The 18,186-nt window shown below is 35.3% G+C and overlaps 1 protein-coding gene across 2 annotated transcripts in view; it reads right to left on the bottom strand.

The window, feature by feature from the left end:
- Cad87a (cadherin 87A) overlaps positions 1–18,186 on the bottom strand; it is a 450,687-nt gene that overhangs the window by 54,894 nt on the left and 377,607 nt on the right. For both annotated transcript variants that reach the window (XM_076316271.1, XM_076316272.1), the window contains one exon: positions 4,647–4,864. In XM_076316271.1, coding sequence (XP_076172386.1) covers positions 4,647–4,864 — 218 coding nt within the window. The remainder of the gene's footprint in view (positions 1–4,646; positions 4,865–18,186) is intronic.

Here is an 18,186-nt window from a genome sequence, read left to right as displayed (position 1 = left end):
GCTTGGGGTTCCCGAAAGAGTTATTTTCACGGTTAATATCGTCATAACATGCTGCATAAATCTTCAAATCCTGTCATCTTGACATACAAAACGAAAATTGGGAGCCGGCTTAAAATAAGCATAATGTAATGTTACACGAGGATTGTGCATAGTCTAATCTTTAAAAATTGTGATTTTTCATGAAATCTTGAAATTTTGACTTTGAACTTGAAACTTTTAACTTCTGTAATCTTCGTATTCGAATAAAAGTATAGAAATTGAGGAAAATAGGCATGCATGCTTATATATCACAAAGGAATATTCAAATCAATCAGATTTTTGAAAAAGCAGATATTAATAGTCAAACTTGTATAAATATTTATTCGATAAAAACGTGACTATTATTTATAAACATGACAAGAACGAAAGTATAAGGTGAAATCAATTTTTTATTATTACATATTTCAATTTCAATAATATTTTAAAATACTGGGTTTTCGATATAGACACCTCGATCGCGTTATATTCGAGGAATATTTGCAAGAAATATTTATTCTTCGGTCAATTAATTAAACAAGAGACAACGTACACAGAATTATTGTTCAAAATTTACACTTTTAATGTGTCTATGAAACATTTTGATTAAATGTATCGTCAGAAAAAAATGTCCAAAGGTAAGTTTTTTTTCAGTTTAATAACTGGTGTTTTATTTTAAGAAAATCATTCTACAGGAAGTCGAAAGAAATGAGTTTTGGAACAACTTATTTTTTTCCTTGAGTGTAAGATTTCAAGTATATTTTCTACCCAGTTCCATGAGGAAACTTGAAAAACTAACGAAGATATGAATTTCTTGTGGGAGCATCACGGCTCAACGATCAAAGGCGAGAAACCTTATCGCTTGAAAATTTTAACCTTACAGTGTACAATATTTATTTTACAGACTGAAAAATTGATCATGTCACGAAAAATAAGGGGAAAACAAGATATGTACATTTTTGGTAATTTTACGGTGTATAATGCATTTTTTTTGGCAACTGGAATTATAGAATTATCGAATCGTAAGTAATTGCAAAGTAAAAATATTCTCGTAACATAACCTTTACGATTCGATGTACTGGTTAAAAACTGCTTATAAACAGGGATAATTAAAATAATGTAAAACAATTATATTTTTGCTCATTTTTTTATCCGATACTTTTGTTCTGAACTCTCTCCAAAAATTGAGAACGCAGTTTTGTTAAAATTCGTCAGAATGAAAATAGAAAGAAAGAAGTCTATAATTTAAGAATATAATCAAATTTTTTATTTCGGGTAAATTATTATGGAGATATACTGTCAATCAGCCATTTTGGGAGGCCAGATGTGTATTTACGTCGCTGCGATGTAATTAGAAATTTCACAAATAGTATGTCGTATTATATGTATGAAATTATGTGTCACCATAGTGATGTGTTCTATTTTCAAATATGTACTGCTTCAATTGAACAAATTTTTAATAGAAATTCAGAAGCGAAGCTATCATTTTGGTCGATTTGATTTTTCTAAAATTATTCGTACAAAATTGGACTCGATAAAAGTAGTCGAAAATTGAATAATAGAGTTGTTATACGATAATGTATTGCTACAAAAAATGTTCTATGAATTCGTCCATCCAGAACTGAGAAAATTGGAAAAATATACAAAGCTATTCTTTCCTTTGATTAGAACAAGATCTTGCAATGTTTTCTTTCCTATGGAATCCTAAAAGTGTATATTATTAATAAACTGTACACTTCTTCCTATCGTGCTTAATGCACTTTGTTTTTCTATAACGGTGTCCCTCCTCAGATTAGAACAAAATTATGATCGTGGCAAATGACTGCGTGATTGTGAAATACATTTATTATACGTAAACACTTGTCACTCGGCCGTGATACAGAGAGAACGAACTCGCAGGACGCATGATATTGCATAGATAACAACAGAAGTGACGTCATCGGAAACAATACATACTAATCACACGCTATATGTTACATGCCGATGAATAGCCATTACTCTCCAACAGAAACAAATACGGACAAACTGAGTGTCTACAACACGACTCCGTGTTTTCGCGTCATAGATCGCGACAAAATAAATGCTCGATCTCTGGGACTATTGGCAAACGTTGACGATAGTAAAACCGACTCGAGAAGTCGCAAACATGGAAATTAATCCCGTCAGCTGCACCATTTTACAGAATGCAACCGCACACGGATTTTGGTCCGTTTACCCATCCGGACCAATCGGCATTGATTTAATCCAACCAAATAGGCTCACCGTGGATATTCGCTTCGTATTGTTCGTGTCTGCGTTAATTCAGCAATGTGCGTAATAGCCGGCAGCATTAGGCCGCTTATCCGACGCCCCTTTGACAGAGTGGCGTCGCGTCGCTTTCCACGCTTCAAAGTAGTACTCTCTCCTATAGAGCAGCGTGTCCGAACTTAATTACGTGGTCAACCTACCGTTTAACACCTCGCCCTATGCAAGAATTTCTCCGCGTCGTCATATCGATGATAAGAGACACGGTTAATGGAATTGTCGCTTTCTCTCGTGGTGGTCTGTGCTTCTGCTTCAAGTGTATGCAAATTTCGAGCGCTGACAGAGGAGACGTCGGTCCTGTTCGCTCGTTTCGTTCCGCGCGTTGTTAGGGGAAACGACGCACCGTGAAAGCTACCCCGAATCGCCCCTTGAGAAAATCAGTGTTACAGGTCTTTCTGATTTTTCCCAAGTTATTTTCTTTCTTTTTTTTTTGCACAGAATAGTGTAAGAAACTGTTGTGTAATAAAGGTGAGTAAAATTTTAGGATATATGTGTACTAAATAATAGCAATTGTGTTCACAAGGGTTCCAATAAAGATTGCGAAAATCAGTGTTACATCTTCAGATCTTTGTGATTTTTCGCAAGTTTCTTTCTTTTTTTTTTTTGCAGAGAATAGTGTAAGAAACTGTTGTGTAATAAAGGTGAGTAAAATTTTAGGATATATGCGTACTGAATAATAGGAATTGTGTTCACAAGGGTTCCAATAAAGATTGCGAAAATCAGTGTTACATCTTCAGATCTTTGTGATTTTTCGCAAGTTTCTTTCTTTTTTTTTTTTTGCAGAGAATAGTGTAAGAAACTGTTGTGAAATAAAGGTGAGTAAAATTTTAGGACATGTGTCTACTAAATAATAGCGATAGTGAATTGTGTGCACAGGGGTTTCAATAAAAATTGCACCGTGTCATACCCAAAAACTATGACTCCAACGATAAATTAATGGCGTTGGAGAACTTTTGAAGCAATGAATCGTTAATAAAGGTAGACCCAATTAAAATATAACTTTAACTAATTTTTTTTGTCTATTTTGTCGTGATGTTACAAAGTTGTATTAGGCTCTAATCTAGCTCAGATGGATATGTCACGACGAAGACTCGCTAAGGGTGGAGTCATGGTTTGTTTTTAGTAAATTGGACTTTCATTGATCTCGACTTCATCCTGTCCGTTCCCGAAGGCGTTACTTTTATCACCCAGGGAAAGGCCCAGTGAATTTAATAGCCTGGGAAAACTAGACATTGTGGGTGTCCAGTGCTGATTCGGGGACTCACAAATTAAGCTACGCTCCTGGTCTCGGCGTCTGTTTATTGTCGCCTCTGACGCGTGCTCAACAATTATTTACAAGACGCTGCAACTTGACACCCATTCTGATCATTTCCAAATACCCGCTTGCATATTCCATTGAGGACAGGACAAATAGAATAACAGCAACACAGACACAAATTATAACTACGTTAGCTACACAAACTCTCGCTAGGTCCGACTCGACCTGTTTCGACTAATTTTCAACCAATAATGCATCAATCTCTCGTAGCCTATATTCTCAGACGCATTCATTCTCTTTCATTCTAATTTTTAATCTTTCTCACTCGATCCATTTGGTCACGTTACCAACATTAATGTTCCTAAAAGCCGCTAGATTCTTAAATTTGATTACAAACTTCTCTATTCGAAGTTCTAAGTATCTATGGTGGACGACATTTATGCAAATTATCAACGAAATATATTCTAATTTCTTTTTTTCTTTACAAAGTAATCATTCGGAACACGTCAGAACGATTATTTTCAAAATTATTTCGTGAAATGCGACAACGTAATTGTATATTAAAAACGAAGTAACCGTGAAACAAGGTTATATGTTTTTATGTTATCTGACTTGTTATGAAATATAATGTCAATAGATAAATAATTATTCGAAGTTATTCTGTTCAGATTATTCAATTATATATCTGTATTGGAATTCTGTACGCGCAATTTTTGTAACGAAAATTAAAGTATTTCGGTTTGCCTTCAATTTATTTGCAAAAATTTGAGAATTGTGTTACTTTTGATACGGTAGATTTATATTAAAGAAAAAAGATTAGATTTATATAGTAAAAATAAAAAAAAGGGTGACTCGTCGAATGACAATATCGTCAAAGTTGATTTTAGCACAGAGAACTTACGCTCGTCGTTTCCATTCAAGAGGTTAACAAGCATGACATTGAACCGATTTCATCGCTACTCAAAAGTATCGGTAATCGATTTATAAGCAACAGTCTCTTCGTGACTCGTTCGTCCGAACAAGGTTCGTTTACAAGAGAAGAAATAAGAAAACAAGAGAACACGCTTACCTCGCGATTCAGCGGCTTCGCCAATGTGATGACGCCAGTGCGTGGATTTACGACGAAATAGTCCGTGAGTTGTATACCATATTTCACCGGCGATCCTTCGGGATCGTAACCCTTAAGGACGAAAACTTCCGTACCGACTTTGGTTGATTCTAGGAGCGGTAGTCCCGCAGGGTATCCCGCGGCTTCTAGGATAGGTGGTTCGTTTACATTGTTGGCGCCTGAAACAACAGATAAACCATTCTTATTTTCAAAAGTTCGCCGGGAACTCGTGTTTACGTTACGTTTACGTTAAATATATAATACATACGTATACATCAAACGTACGGGACAGAGATGAAATAATACTCTGAGCTTCTCTTTACTTAGGACGCTAAGAGTTCTAGAGCAGTGAAATCTCCATTATCCGATTTACTTCGGAGGTATAATTGCTCGAACGAAACAGCGTAAGTGACGTTGTAAATTTACAAAAATATCATTTCTAAGCAACGAAATAAACATATCGTTAGTATGTATATAGTTATTTCTAAGCAACGAAATAAACATATCGTTAGTATGTATATAGTTATTTCTAAGCAACGAAATAAACATATCGGTAGTATTATCGGTATACGAAAATCCATATACCTGGTATTTTCCTACAATTATTGTTACGATAATTTATTATATATTTTCATTCCTCTGTTCTTGTAACGGATTTTCAAACGTAGCTGAAAGATATCGGTATAATAGCGGTGTCTCGTGTTTCGGGTGTAAGTTCTCGAATCAGACTGCCATGTTTACGAAACCTTTTACGAGTAAATGCGGTGAGACGCGTCGATTGGAGATTCATAAAAGCACCGAAGCGTCAGGAAGCATCATTGGCGTTAATTAAAGGCGTCGCGCCTCGACAGGACGCCGATCGTCCCTACAGTCTGTTTCATAAGAGTGTCGACGCGATATATGTGAAAAAATTAATTTTTGTCGCGAACATTTTTTACACAGATCCCAATTGGGTATATTTAAAAAACTAACGGACATGTTTTCTACCAACTTTTGGGTTTACCACACAGATAGAGACCTCTACATTTTTCAATTCATCGAATTACTGCTTTAAGCGTCAAAATACATTGCCATCGAAGTTTATACTTTATTTTCGATCAAACATTTTTAACTAGATTAATATTCGGAGACTAGGATTGCCAGTCCAACGCATTGATACGAGTACCATTTTTCACTTGCCTTTTTGAAGAAAATCCTCTTGAAGAATTAAGAAATTACAATCCAACAAGTACAATTTAATAATTTTTACAACATTCGAACTATCTGTGAATACGTATAAAGTGTCGAAACCACGAATATTAAAATAGTACCCAACATGCACTTTCTGTGGGTATTTAGCACGTCATTGGATAACACAATTTTTACAAGCAGACTAAATTTGTTTAAGAAGAATCCAAGTCCAAAAAAATGATTCGTCGTTAAATACAACATTATTTGTTGTTAACATTTCCGTGAGTCCACTTGAAAGTCCTTTCTTAAAAAAAAAAATGAAGAATCACTCCATTTTCCTTTTTGATACTAGTTCGTTTTGAACCTCGATTAGGGAGGTCATGGATGCATTTAGTGGCTTTATACCGTTCTAACCACTTATTAACAAATTCACGGAACTTGTGTAAATATTCCGTTGTATTTCGACACTCATTTTCGGAGACTTTCGGTGATAATGAGAGAAGACCATTTCAAATCGTTTCGAATACGTTGTACTTATCTCGTAAAGAAGTTTATATTTTCGATACGCGTTGGTCTAAAGTCTTTTAGTGCCAACTGAGTCTCAATTAGGCACTGCAAGTGTATACACTCCATGAGAAAATAATAAGATACCTCCTGATTTTTCAACGATGTATTTAAATACTTTGTATAGAGATATGTAAGCAGTGTGTACCGTCCTTACTAATGTACGAGAAAGTGGTCACTCTCTCCACTGTTTTTCGAGAAATATATCTGTTTATGTAAAAAACAGATGCGGCAAAATGATAGGACACGATGAAGAAAATTTTCGTTCAGAACGTGTCTATATAGATGTGCAGGTGTGTACGAGTAGATTTCAATGAAATTTCATATCGAACGATAAATATTTTATTTTCGTCTCAATACCCGATTAGATTTTCAGTAAAATCGGCCCATGGATATAATAACGATTGTCTCTTGCAATGTTTTTCATCAATCAGATATATGTTTGATCGTGAAAAATTGTTTTGAACTTTTCGAATACATATTAAAGAGAATTGAATTTTTGCATAAAAAGTTTAATAAAAGAAACATGAAAATTTAATTGAATCGAAAGTGTATTATTTGAATCATATCAGTGTATACTTGTTATATATTCGCAGTCCGTCCTTCATTAAATATCGAGTTTCAGAGATATCGCAACCATGCATTTATGAAACAGACTGTATCTCCGACTGTGGATGCTGCGTATCGATTTTAATAATTAACAGCGCGTAAAGCGAAACAGATTATGATTGATCTGTGCGTGGCATCGACATCGATTTTTACGTACTGATATTCGCGGACCTGTCGATAATCAATTTCGGTTGAGAAATACTGGGTCTATCAATCCTGCAATCCTTTTCCGCGAACGTTCAATCGACGCCACGATTCACGTCGTGAATAATGAGATTAGAATGATCTCGGGCCGTGTTTCGTGGAACGACCAAACATCGGTACACGACGCGCGAGTTCGAGAATGCAAATAAACTACGATGAACCGAGACGAATTCTTCAAGTAGTCCAAAATTGTGTTCATCAGAATTTTCGATTTTCACATTTCGACCTGTCCAAAACGAATGCATCGTAATCGAGAACATAAAGAAAGAAACACATTTTTAAGATCTCCTGATCACGTTTTGGCTATAAAAAAAATTTTCGTTCAGAACGTGTCTATATAGATGTGCGAGTGTGTACGAGTAGATTTCAATGAAATTTTATATCTAACGATAAATTTTTTATTTTCATCTCAATACCCGATTAGATTTTCAGTAAAATCGACCCATGCATATAATAACGATTGTCTCTTGCAATGTTTTTCATCTATCCGATATATGTTCGATCGTGAAAAATTGTTTTGAACTTTTTAAATACATATTGAAGAGAATTGAATTTTTGCATGAAAAAGTTTAATAAATCCTTTCTCTAATTTGCTGTGCCAAAGGAATCAAAAAATTGGAATATGTCGTAATACTTTCCGATCAAAAAAATATACACGAATTATGAAAGCATTTATCTAAATGACACGAATAGAACTTATTTATAGTTTTTTATATTCTCCCTCATGTTATGTATTTATTTCGTATTACATTTACACAATTGTATATATGTTGCATATATGAGAATCGAAACGTTGTGTTAAGAATTCAATTATCAATATGGTTTGTGATTTTTGTTGCACTAAAATACAATAAGGTAGGAATGGTCACCTTTATTTTTACGCAAAACACTTTAAATGTAACTTTAGAAGTGGATATTGTAAGTTTATTCTGCATAATTATTGCTGCACAAATTGTTCTGAAACGTAGGAGATGTCGAAATTATTTCATCATTGGTAACTTTATGAACCAGTAGGGTTCCAAACATTTGGCAAAGAGACGTAGCAAAAGCAAATAACTTAATTTTAACTAAAATGAACAATTAGACAAACTCAGACTGTGGAACTCAGAGTGTGGTAAACAAATTTAAGGAAAATGTGAACCTTTTTTTCCTTTCTTTCTTCAGTGCCATTTCCACGAATCCATCAATACGATGCAGAGTAATTCATTGTCAAAGTTTAGCAAACCACAGGCAACACGTATGTGGCGCACGCACACACATTGTTTCAGATATTCATCGAATATTACGTAAATAAAGTTACTTTTTAATTTTCTTTACAATTACTCGTACATGTCGAAGTGAATACTTCATCGTGTAAAAGACATCAATGGAAGTAAAAGAATGTCAAAATGTGTTTAAAGTTATTTTAACTACAAACTATTGAATATTTCAGTATTCAACATTTTTTGGTCACACGGTATTCGTAGTAGTTTTTTCCAATTTTGTACACTTATTTGTACATATTTCAAGAAAGTATTGTATGTGTTTTCAAATTCTATTTAAAACATGAAATTCTGTACCTTCGTTTTTAGTACGAGAATAGCTACCGTCCAGTTATATAGCCGAAACTATGAAAAGGAAAAAAGAATTTGAAAATTGTTGGAACAACGACACGATAATGGAATACAGTGAAATTTTATAGAAAGAAATAAAACGTTTGAACGAGAAAAAAAGATAGAAACAGCGATAACATTTTTTAGATCTTTCGTTAGATCGTTACGATTACGGTACTTTATCGATGCTTCGTTTTACGTATAACTTAAGATAATCTGATGGGGGTCGTATTTGGACTCATTTTAACCAGGAAAACCACGCTAATTCTATTCGATAACACTCTCGCAAAGATACGACGAAAAATATAAAAATGTCGAGTCTCGTTAAAAGAATCAATGGTGTCGAAGAAACTGAAACTTAAATCGAAAGAACAATTCTGCCTTGAAAAATTGCCGTGTTTTGCAAGATCGGTGCAAGTGATCACCCTAAAAAAAAAAGATGGACAAAGCAGAGAAAGCTTCTCGCGCGTAGGTTCCCCGATCTGTTAATTCGCCGGGAACGAGGCTTGCTTCGTAAGTCTGAAAAGTCATCAAACTGTTCGAGAGTTGGAAATGTAGCTTCGTCATTGCGGTCTTGCCAGAACTTTCGAAACTCGGCCAAACTATACCGAATCTAATAAATACATCAAGCTTTAACGTCGAGACTAGTTGCCTCTTCGAGTGCGGGTCTCGCGGAACTCTTAGCGCTCTTCTTCTTGTTTTCCGCCCTCTTCCCTTTCACCCTCTCTCTTTCTCCCTTGCTGCGAGGATCGCGGAAAACAACAAGAAATTCTAACCGTATACAAGGACATCTGTGGTTTTCCTCGTATGGTTCCGGTCGTTGTCGCGGAACAACGAACGTCGGGAGACAACGATAATCGTTAAAGCGTCCCGGATCGCGTTTCTTGCAGGACTCCGTTGTCGAGGATTCACGCCGGTTGCACAGAATTTTTCTCATTTCAAACCGCGGAACCATGTAACCGTTGATTACTACTTTTTTTCATTATTTTTGAAAGAGAATTGAGACTATACTTGTCATTCTTTCCCCCAAGCTTTGGTAAAGTTACCACTTGATTCGTTGCTATTACAGTGGACCGAAAAAGTATTCGTGCAATATATTATGAGGAAATTCTCCTGACTGACAAGTTTGGTTTCAATGAAAGTAGATGTGCAATGAAAGAACATACCGGGTTGTATATGACGTAATTGTTATTGTCGAGAAACAAGTGTTCTCGAGAGCATAAAATCAAGACCCGAGAGAAAATTCAATATTTCTTCATTTTTTTTAATAGCGACACTCATAATGTGTAACTCTCAAAATATGTAATGCTCTGACCAAGAATAGGCGATAACTGAGTATTTTTGTACAAAGCATCTTAGAGGAAGGGTCAGGGTACCTGCCCGAGTGGCAATTTCCCTGCTAACAATTCATAGCAAAAAGTTTTGCCATACACGCTCTTTTTAGACAGACTGTAACTACGAAATTACATGTCGGGGCATTCCTCGCTTGATCTGCTCGTAGGTTGGATACCATAAGTTCTAGCGTCAGGCCAGGTGATTATCCATGCTGTTGCTATGCAATCCACCGTTGGCCAGCGTCAGTGCTGTCCGATCACTCCTACCAGAGTGTTTGGGCAGAGGTATTCTCATCTACTGAAAGGTTTGTACCGAAAGGTGCAAGTGTTGTCCAGACATGGTTGCTTCGGACAGTACCTGCACCGTATAGGAAAGGAAGCATGGACGCGCTGCTGACATTTTCCTGGCGACCAAGACACGGTGCAGCATACTTTGGATATGTGCCCTGTTCGAGCGGGTGAGCGCCGTATCCTGGTGGAGATAATCGAGGGCGGCTGCTCTCGTTGAGAAAAAGAGAAACTGGATGGTCTCCTTCTACGAATATGTAATGTCTTCCGGAACAGAGATGCGAGCTCGTCGTCGGGTTGGCGTCTTCCTCCAAGGGATATAAGATAAAGGCTACGCTGATGTCGGACCGAGGATGAACCTTTTATCACCATGCTGCGTGAAAGTGGGACTCACGCGTTGAGTCCTTTGTGCGCTCCCCTTGGAAAGAAGGGCGGTGAAGCAACGTGGCTTCTCCTTCTGAGGAAGATGCAGCCCACGCGTGGTCATTGCGTCACAGGGGAGGGGGCAGTGGATATTATGCTGTTTATAGTTCCGAGTATCTCTCTAAAATCGTACGAGTATGGTTACCGTGAAGATTTTAGAGAGTAGGCTCCGCACTCGAAGATGCTGGGTGCGAGGAATAACACACTACTCTCGTCCTCTTCCTGAAGGCTCGGATGAGTTTGGAAGATTAGTTTTGCACGTTATGTATGGTGAATTAGAACAAAAATTGAAAAATTCTGTTCGAAATTGCGCAACAAAGAATGGCAGAAGTAATCTGTTCAGTATATGTATCTAGAGATTCATAAATTCCGTTAAATGATTCAACATATACTTGCGTGCAGTCTGTTTCTAGATCGTATTAGCATAATCTTGGATGTTTATATTTATTTACCAAGCTTGAAATATGCTTTTCCCAAGCTGTTACCTGCCTCGCTTTTCAGAAATTCATTTCTCCTGATTTAAAGCGGAACACCACCTTGACGGGTTTAGAAAATCCATTATTTTCTTTTACATGTTTAAATATTTCGATATCCTAAGAAAACTTTCCCGAAATGTTGAGGTAACATTCGAAACAATAACGTAGCTCTAAAATATTTCGTGAAGTATATCTTAACGTTCAAATAAATCGCTCAAATCTGTTTTGTGTTATTGAATTAATGCCATACGGTCAATACGTAAATAAAATGAAAAAATAATGTATCAATTGCGTTAAAAAACGAGTGTTTCGATGTTACTTGAATGCAAAAAGAGAACTGTGGGTATTGGTGATCAAAGAAATAGATTCTCGCGAAAGTAATCGATAATTTGTGAATTTATTCTTGTGTAACTGTTTTAAAGTAACAATTTAATAAATAATAATTTTATTTCTCTATTACATATTCGTAGATACAATATTTATATTACTAATAGGTTGTCGATGTCTTCCCAATGAGAATACGTTCGAATATCATTTCGTACAAACTACTTTTAACTATACGTAATTCTCGTCCCTCCTGAATCCTGAATCTATGTGAATCGAATTGAGAAGTTTGAACGAGGTCGTATTTGGACTCACGGGGATTATTCTACGTTTTTCATTTGTCCCCGTTTTAGTTTTCTTTTTTTCTTTTTCTTTCATTTTCTTCTCTCGCACTCTACTTCGTACAGTCACTTGCTCGTATACATTTCGCTGGCATTACAATGCCTTCCATCGGAGAATGGCACATGCCTCGAAATATCAGTTTCTGGCAGAAGAGTATCGTTGTCACAACTTGAGACAACTTTGTCGTCTAGATAAAAGATGCTGGTAACGTTACCCTCGTGTGTAGTACAAACGTCTATTTATCGTCTATTTGTCGTTCAACTTAGATACGATACCGATATTAAGAAGAATATTACATACGCGTTAATTGTAACAGAAACAAAGTTGCAAAGTTTTCTTCCTTTGCAAGCTTTGAAATTGATACAAATTTCTTCGATACTGTTTAGAAATAGTTCTAATTTGTAAAACCTTCAATTTAACGATGCAAAATTCTGTAACCTGGTAGAAAATGTAATCTCAATTACAGAATATTATTCCAATGAATTATTTTAAGTATTATTTAAGAATAAAATTCCAATAAACTGTCAGTTATATTACATTATCTGTTTCGTTTCATATTACAGACTGTACGAGGTAATCTAAAAATTATTTGTATTCGGAGATGCATCCTGTTAAAAAGGTACTCCGAATACAATGTAAAAATTGAAAAAAATTAAACGAAACGATTGGTCGCAAAGTAAAGGAACTGATCAAATTGCATTGATTTTGTTAGAAAATCGACGGTATAATCTTATTACAAGACCTACGGTACAATCTTCGATACAGTGTTTGACGTTTATGAAAAGAGCATTAAAATTTAATGCGAAACGGAACGGAGATGCCAACGAAAACCTTGAAAACCAACAAAACGGCTGCGGGATCTTTCTTTCCTTCGCTAACGTTTCCATAATTGATATCCACGGAAGGAACCCAGAAACCAAATGGAATTATTGATGACCAACTGGCTCTTTCTATCGAACTAAATCGTGAAACACGAAATTGAAAAATCAAGTTTAAGAAGTAGTCATAAAAGTTAATAGTGTAGTCTTAGTTTACAAAGTGTTGAAATTCTTACAGGGATAATGTTATCAATACGAATATCGAATAACATTATTCTTTCGTATTTTTGAACGATGTTATATCATTCCTACAATACGAATAGTTTTTTTAACAGTAGGTACATCCAAATATTTCTTTTTCCTCAAAATTTGGGTCATAATATTTCTTTTTCATAGTTGTTTCACAGTTGAATTTTTGTTGTATTTCGCACGATTACAAAGTTACAAAGAAAATGAAAGTCATTGCAAGTTCTGCAGTGTCATTTTCTTTTCGATTTTTTAAATACAAAAATTGTAACGATGCGAAATAGAGCAAAACTTTTCATATGAAAAATGTTTCATATGAATACGTTCATGTGAAAATATTTCTCTATATATGCTCTACACGCACACAAACATTCATTAAAATTGGTTTTACAGGTAAGAATTTCCTTATAATATTCAAAAAAAATACTTTTTGGAGCCAGTGTAGGTGTTTCTTACAAACTAAATCAACTTGTTCAAGTAACAAGTAATTTCATGTGTAACAAGGAATTACCTAGGAAGTTTCAAATGCATTGTAAAGAGGCTACTTCTCAGAAATCATATTTAAATATTATCAATAAATATCTGTTAAAAGAACAATTCTTTATTAATATTTGTCTTAAGGTATTACAATATAATTTATTTGCCGAACAAATGGAATCGTTAAGTGAAAAGTGTTTCAAATATAATGAAAATCGAAGATATATCAAATCAAATCAAAGCTAACATGTTATACGTGTTATATTAGTGAAATTTGTCTCAGTGTTTCATTCTTAATTATTGTCGAGAATTTGTATTTATAAAATATAAAATACTTTTTACGTTACGAGAAACTATTTACATATCTATCAAAGATTAAGAAATGAAATTCTAAAGAGAAGGTAGATTAAACGTTACATACATGGAACAAATACGAAGTCGAAATTTCAAATTATTCTCTTGCAACGCCTATAATTTATTAGTTAGCGAACACTGCCTATTTCATTCGCGTTAGGATTGCTCTCTCATCATCGACATCGCGCACTTCAGACAAAATTTTTAATACTCGACGACAAGTAATATCAAAGCTTTTTTATTTGCCGCCGGAAGTAACTCATTTCGAGGTTCCCAGTCAAAGGAGAGGCAAGACTCATTTTCTCGTGCATCAATCTGTTTCCAGAAGATGTAATATTCTCGTCTTCTTTTTTCTTCTCGTGAACATCTTAGACTGTCTTATTCGCAATTCCCTTATTTAAAGATACCAATGTGTATTTAATTACCTCCGTTCTTTCAAGACTTTTTGCAATTGTCAATAGGAATCGCGAACAATTGTAACAAAAATTACACAGAAAACAGGAATTGAAATGTGATAAAAGCAGAAGAACAAATTCGTTGAACTAATGGATAAGAATTTTGTGACGTATTGGTTTACGTGGACGACGATGCTTTATCTTAAAATACAATCGACGCTGTGCAATAAATGAGAAAATAATTACATTATTGCAACCTGGGGACGAACTTACACGGATTTTCGAATTTTATTCATTGTTGTCCTGGAACGACCACTCTATAGGTATTTATGTCGTTGCAAATTGTATGTGATTTTGCTGTATATCTTTATCCATGATACTGTTAATTTGTTAAAAGTATGACACGTTGCGTTGAATACTATTTGTTGAATTTTGTGACTCTACTAATTGGAATTTTGTCTTAAAGTTGGTGTAACATTCAGAGAATTCGACGCATTTAAGGATAATATATTTAATTGTAATTTATCTATTGCATTTGTCGCAAATTCGAGGATTTGTTTTGGAAATTGAGCACAAATGTACGAGATTGGCATGGTTAATTCTAAATGTATTTAATATTGTAAAGCTAATTTTGATTGTTATAATTTAGCGCAAAACTGGCAATGTATTCGTCCACGCTTCAATAATAATACTATAGCAGAAAGAGAGTGGAGCCAATTATTGACGATTGGCAAGTACCATAAGAAGCGTGCGATATTTCAAGAACGTAAGGTATTGTTACTGACTTGAGAAGTGTCTTCGTCAAGAATTTTTCAAGTATTCGTGGCCAAAGAAAAAAATCTTGTTTCGTGTAAAAGAAAAAGTTAATTCTTACCGAACGCAACAGCTGACGGTGCATCTCGCGTCTTGATCGCGCGGCAACTTGCATATCGTTGCTTGCACGTAACGAAACGGACGTCTTTTCAAAACGCGTGGTAACTGGAGATGAAAAATGGATCGTGTACGAAAATCTCTAAAAGAAACGAACTTGGACCGAAAGAGAAAATCCAGCAGAACGAGTTGCAAAACGTGGTTCAAATCCTCGGGAAATTCTTCTTTTTGTACAGTGAAACTACTAAGGAATTTTGTTCTTCGAACTGCTTCCACAAATTCGAACAATCAACAACGACCTGTATTGTGTTCAGCTTGAAAAAAGAAACAATTCCAAGAAAACGTACAAAACTTGTAAATAGTGATAATGTGATTTTCCATGACATCACCGGACCACATGTTGCACAAAATGTACAAAAAGAAACAGATTTACATGAATTTGATCAGGAAATTTGATCCCGTCTGTTTCGATGGTTACAATATTATTTAACTGCCAGGAAATTTGACAATGCGAAGGCAATTGAGAAAATGCTTTACAAAAATATTTTGATAATAAACCAAAGAAATTTGATACCAACGGGATTACGTCGTTTGCGTAAAAGTGAAGAGGGCGATTACATTTTTTCGTAAGTTTCATAAACGAGATTAAAATATTACTTTATACGATGGACAAGTGAACGGCACGAACCACGGGATGATCTAATATTAAATGGCCCCATCGGAAGGTGGTAGATTTCGACCCAGCAATTATTTCCCTGGCTCACCGTTCGGACAATATAACGCACTCCGGTCTACGAACAATCAGATAACTCGACAAGAAATAAGATTTCATGAATTCCTCCTATCCGAGGATCTTGAGTTACGAGCGCATCCGTCAGCATCCGGAAATTGAATTCGCTGGAAGTGGAAGTATAAAAATAAATCTTAAACGCGGGAACTCGGGGAAACCTGGCCCAGACAAAGGAACGCTGCTTAAAGGGTAAGACGAAGTACGTTATGAGATAAGGGAAAGAAGCTATTAGGAATTGATTCTGTCTGGCAGTCAAAGGCTTTCAGCGATTTTCCCGAAAGATGGTGGAGGCGTACGAACGGCCGGATCAAAGGGAACAGCGGACTTTTGACGGGAAAAGATAGTCATTAGCTTCAATGGTGTCGCGTAAAACGTGCTGGGAATCGTCCCGGCACTGACGGGGCCATCGATTCAAAGGAAAATGCGATACATGCTCGAGGGAGGCCGGAAAATCGTTTTATCGTCTTTGATAATGCAGCGGCCGGCTGACCGGTGTAAGCGTATCGAAATTCTATCGACGCGCAAAGAATTGAAAGTGACGGCACGGTTTTATCCTATCCGAGCCGCTTACTGCAAGGTGGAAACAATTTTCGTGATGCGAAGAATTAACGGGTTTCCTTCGGCTGACACGAGTTTATCGTTCCCGCTGTCGATTCTACCCCGAACAGTGTATTCGATAGAGGTTTCACCAACGATAGCGACGAACGAGAGAGCTTGAAAACCAGGATCGAGTGAAAATGACAACAAAGCTGGCACATTTATCGGATAACTTCAAACGAATGTTTAGGAAGACGAAACATCGTCGATAGACTCGAAACTAACGCATTTACGATATTTAATGTTTTCGTTTAATTTTGTCGATCCTCTTCGGAAAGCCACCGTTCATTCTTAGACTGAAATATCGCACGATACAACTGAAAATTATTTAACCCTTTCATCGATGAAAAATGAAATTTATCAGCTGTCGGGAAAGTTTCTACCTTTTCAATAAAGGAGTAAAATTCTGTCGAACTGTCCATCAAAATTGAAAACTTTACACAACCGGTATTTTTCTTCAACTTGGACTTCTTGGAATAATATTATTAGCTACGTTAAATATTGTTATTATAATACTTATTATTTTAGAAGGTTAGGACTATAACCACACGTGTATACAAATTTTAATACCATTAATCATCGCGCTGATATTACATATAACAATGACACAAGTTGCATCATTTCCGGTACAATTTTAACAGAATTTCAACTATTGAAATATTACAAGGTTACGCACATATTATGAGTACGACGTATCGTTGTCGATAACGTTTTATTTAAATCATACAAGTATGAATTATTTGGACAACTTTCTTTATCTGGAAAATTATTATAGAACGATTTACGTAAATAATCATTGTTCATTTTTATGAAAATTCGACTGCAAAAAATACAAATTTATTCAAATAACGTAGAATTGTAGATACTCGAATATTTACTCGTGTGTTCGTTTTGTTTGAAAAGTGTGAGTTTTGTATTTCTTAGATGCTTGTCATATTCGAAATATAATACATATTATAGCACGTATGGTCCGAGCAAGTTTAGTTTATTCAATTATTCTACCCTTAAGGATTTCTTTTTCAATTCGTATTCGTGTTTTCCTTTTTTTGTTCAATGTCAATTTCGATTTGGAATTCATAAAGCGTATAAAGGACTGACATTATCATAATTCTGTATAAATTGCACAAGTTTCGAATATAATTGAATACGGATGAATGAAAATTGCTCTTGCTTAACCGAATAATCAAATTTGTTTGCACCGGGAGACGAATACCTGTTATTTTGCAAACAGCCGAACCGTACCGTGTCAATTTCAGAAATGAATAATTAATCAGTTCGTTTGGATATTTAATATGTTTCGCAACAAATCAATTGAAAGTACTAAATATAATTTTACATCACAGATAGAAACCACAAATATTTCAATATTTCATTCATAAGAGTTCATTTATATACAGACGATATCGAATGCCATTATTATTAAAATTAATTTTAATCGTAATAATTTAGTACGAAACTGTCAGAGCATATTCCATGTGTAATAATAATACAGTCTGTATTAATGATAATACGTCTTTATTGTATCAGGATTGTATACAAACAAAATAAAGTATAAAAGTAAAAATAAGTATATATTACGGTATAAAGGCGAGGTGCTGTATAAGTTGTTAATAACTTAACGTCGGAAA

Source organism: Ptiloglossa arizonensis, chromosome 7 (genome assembly GCF_051014685.1).
Source record: "Ptiloglossa arizonensis isolate GNS036 chromosome 7, iyPtiAriz1_principal, whole genome shotgun sequence".
Taxonomy (NCBI): Eukaryota; Metazoa; Arthropoda; class Insecta; order Hymenoptera; family Colletidae; genus Ptiloglossa; species Ptiloglossa arizonensis.
This window is presented reverse-complemented; position numbering and strand designations above follow the sequence as displayed.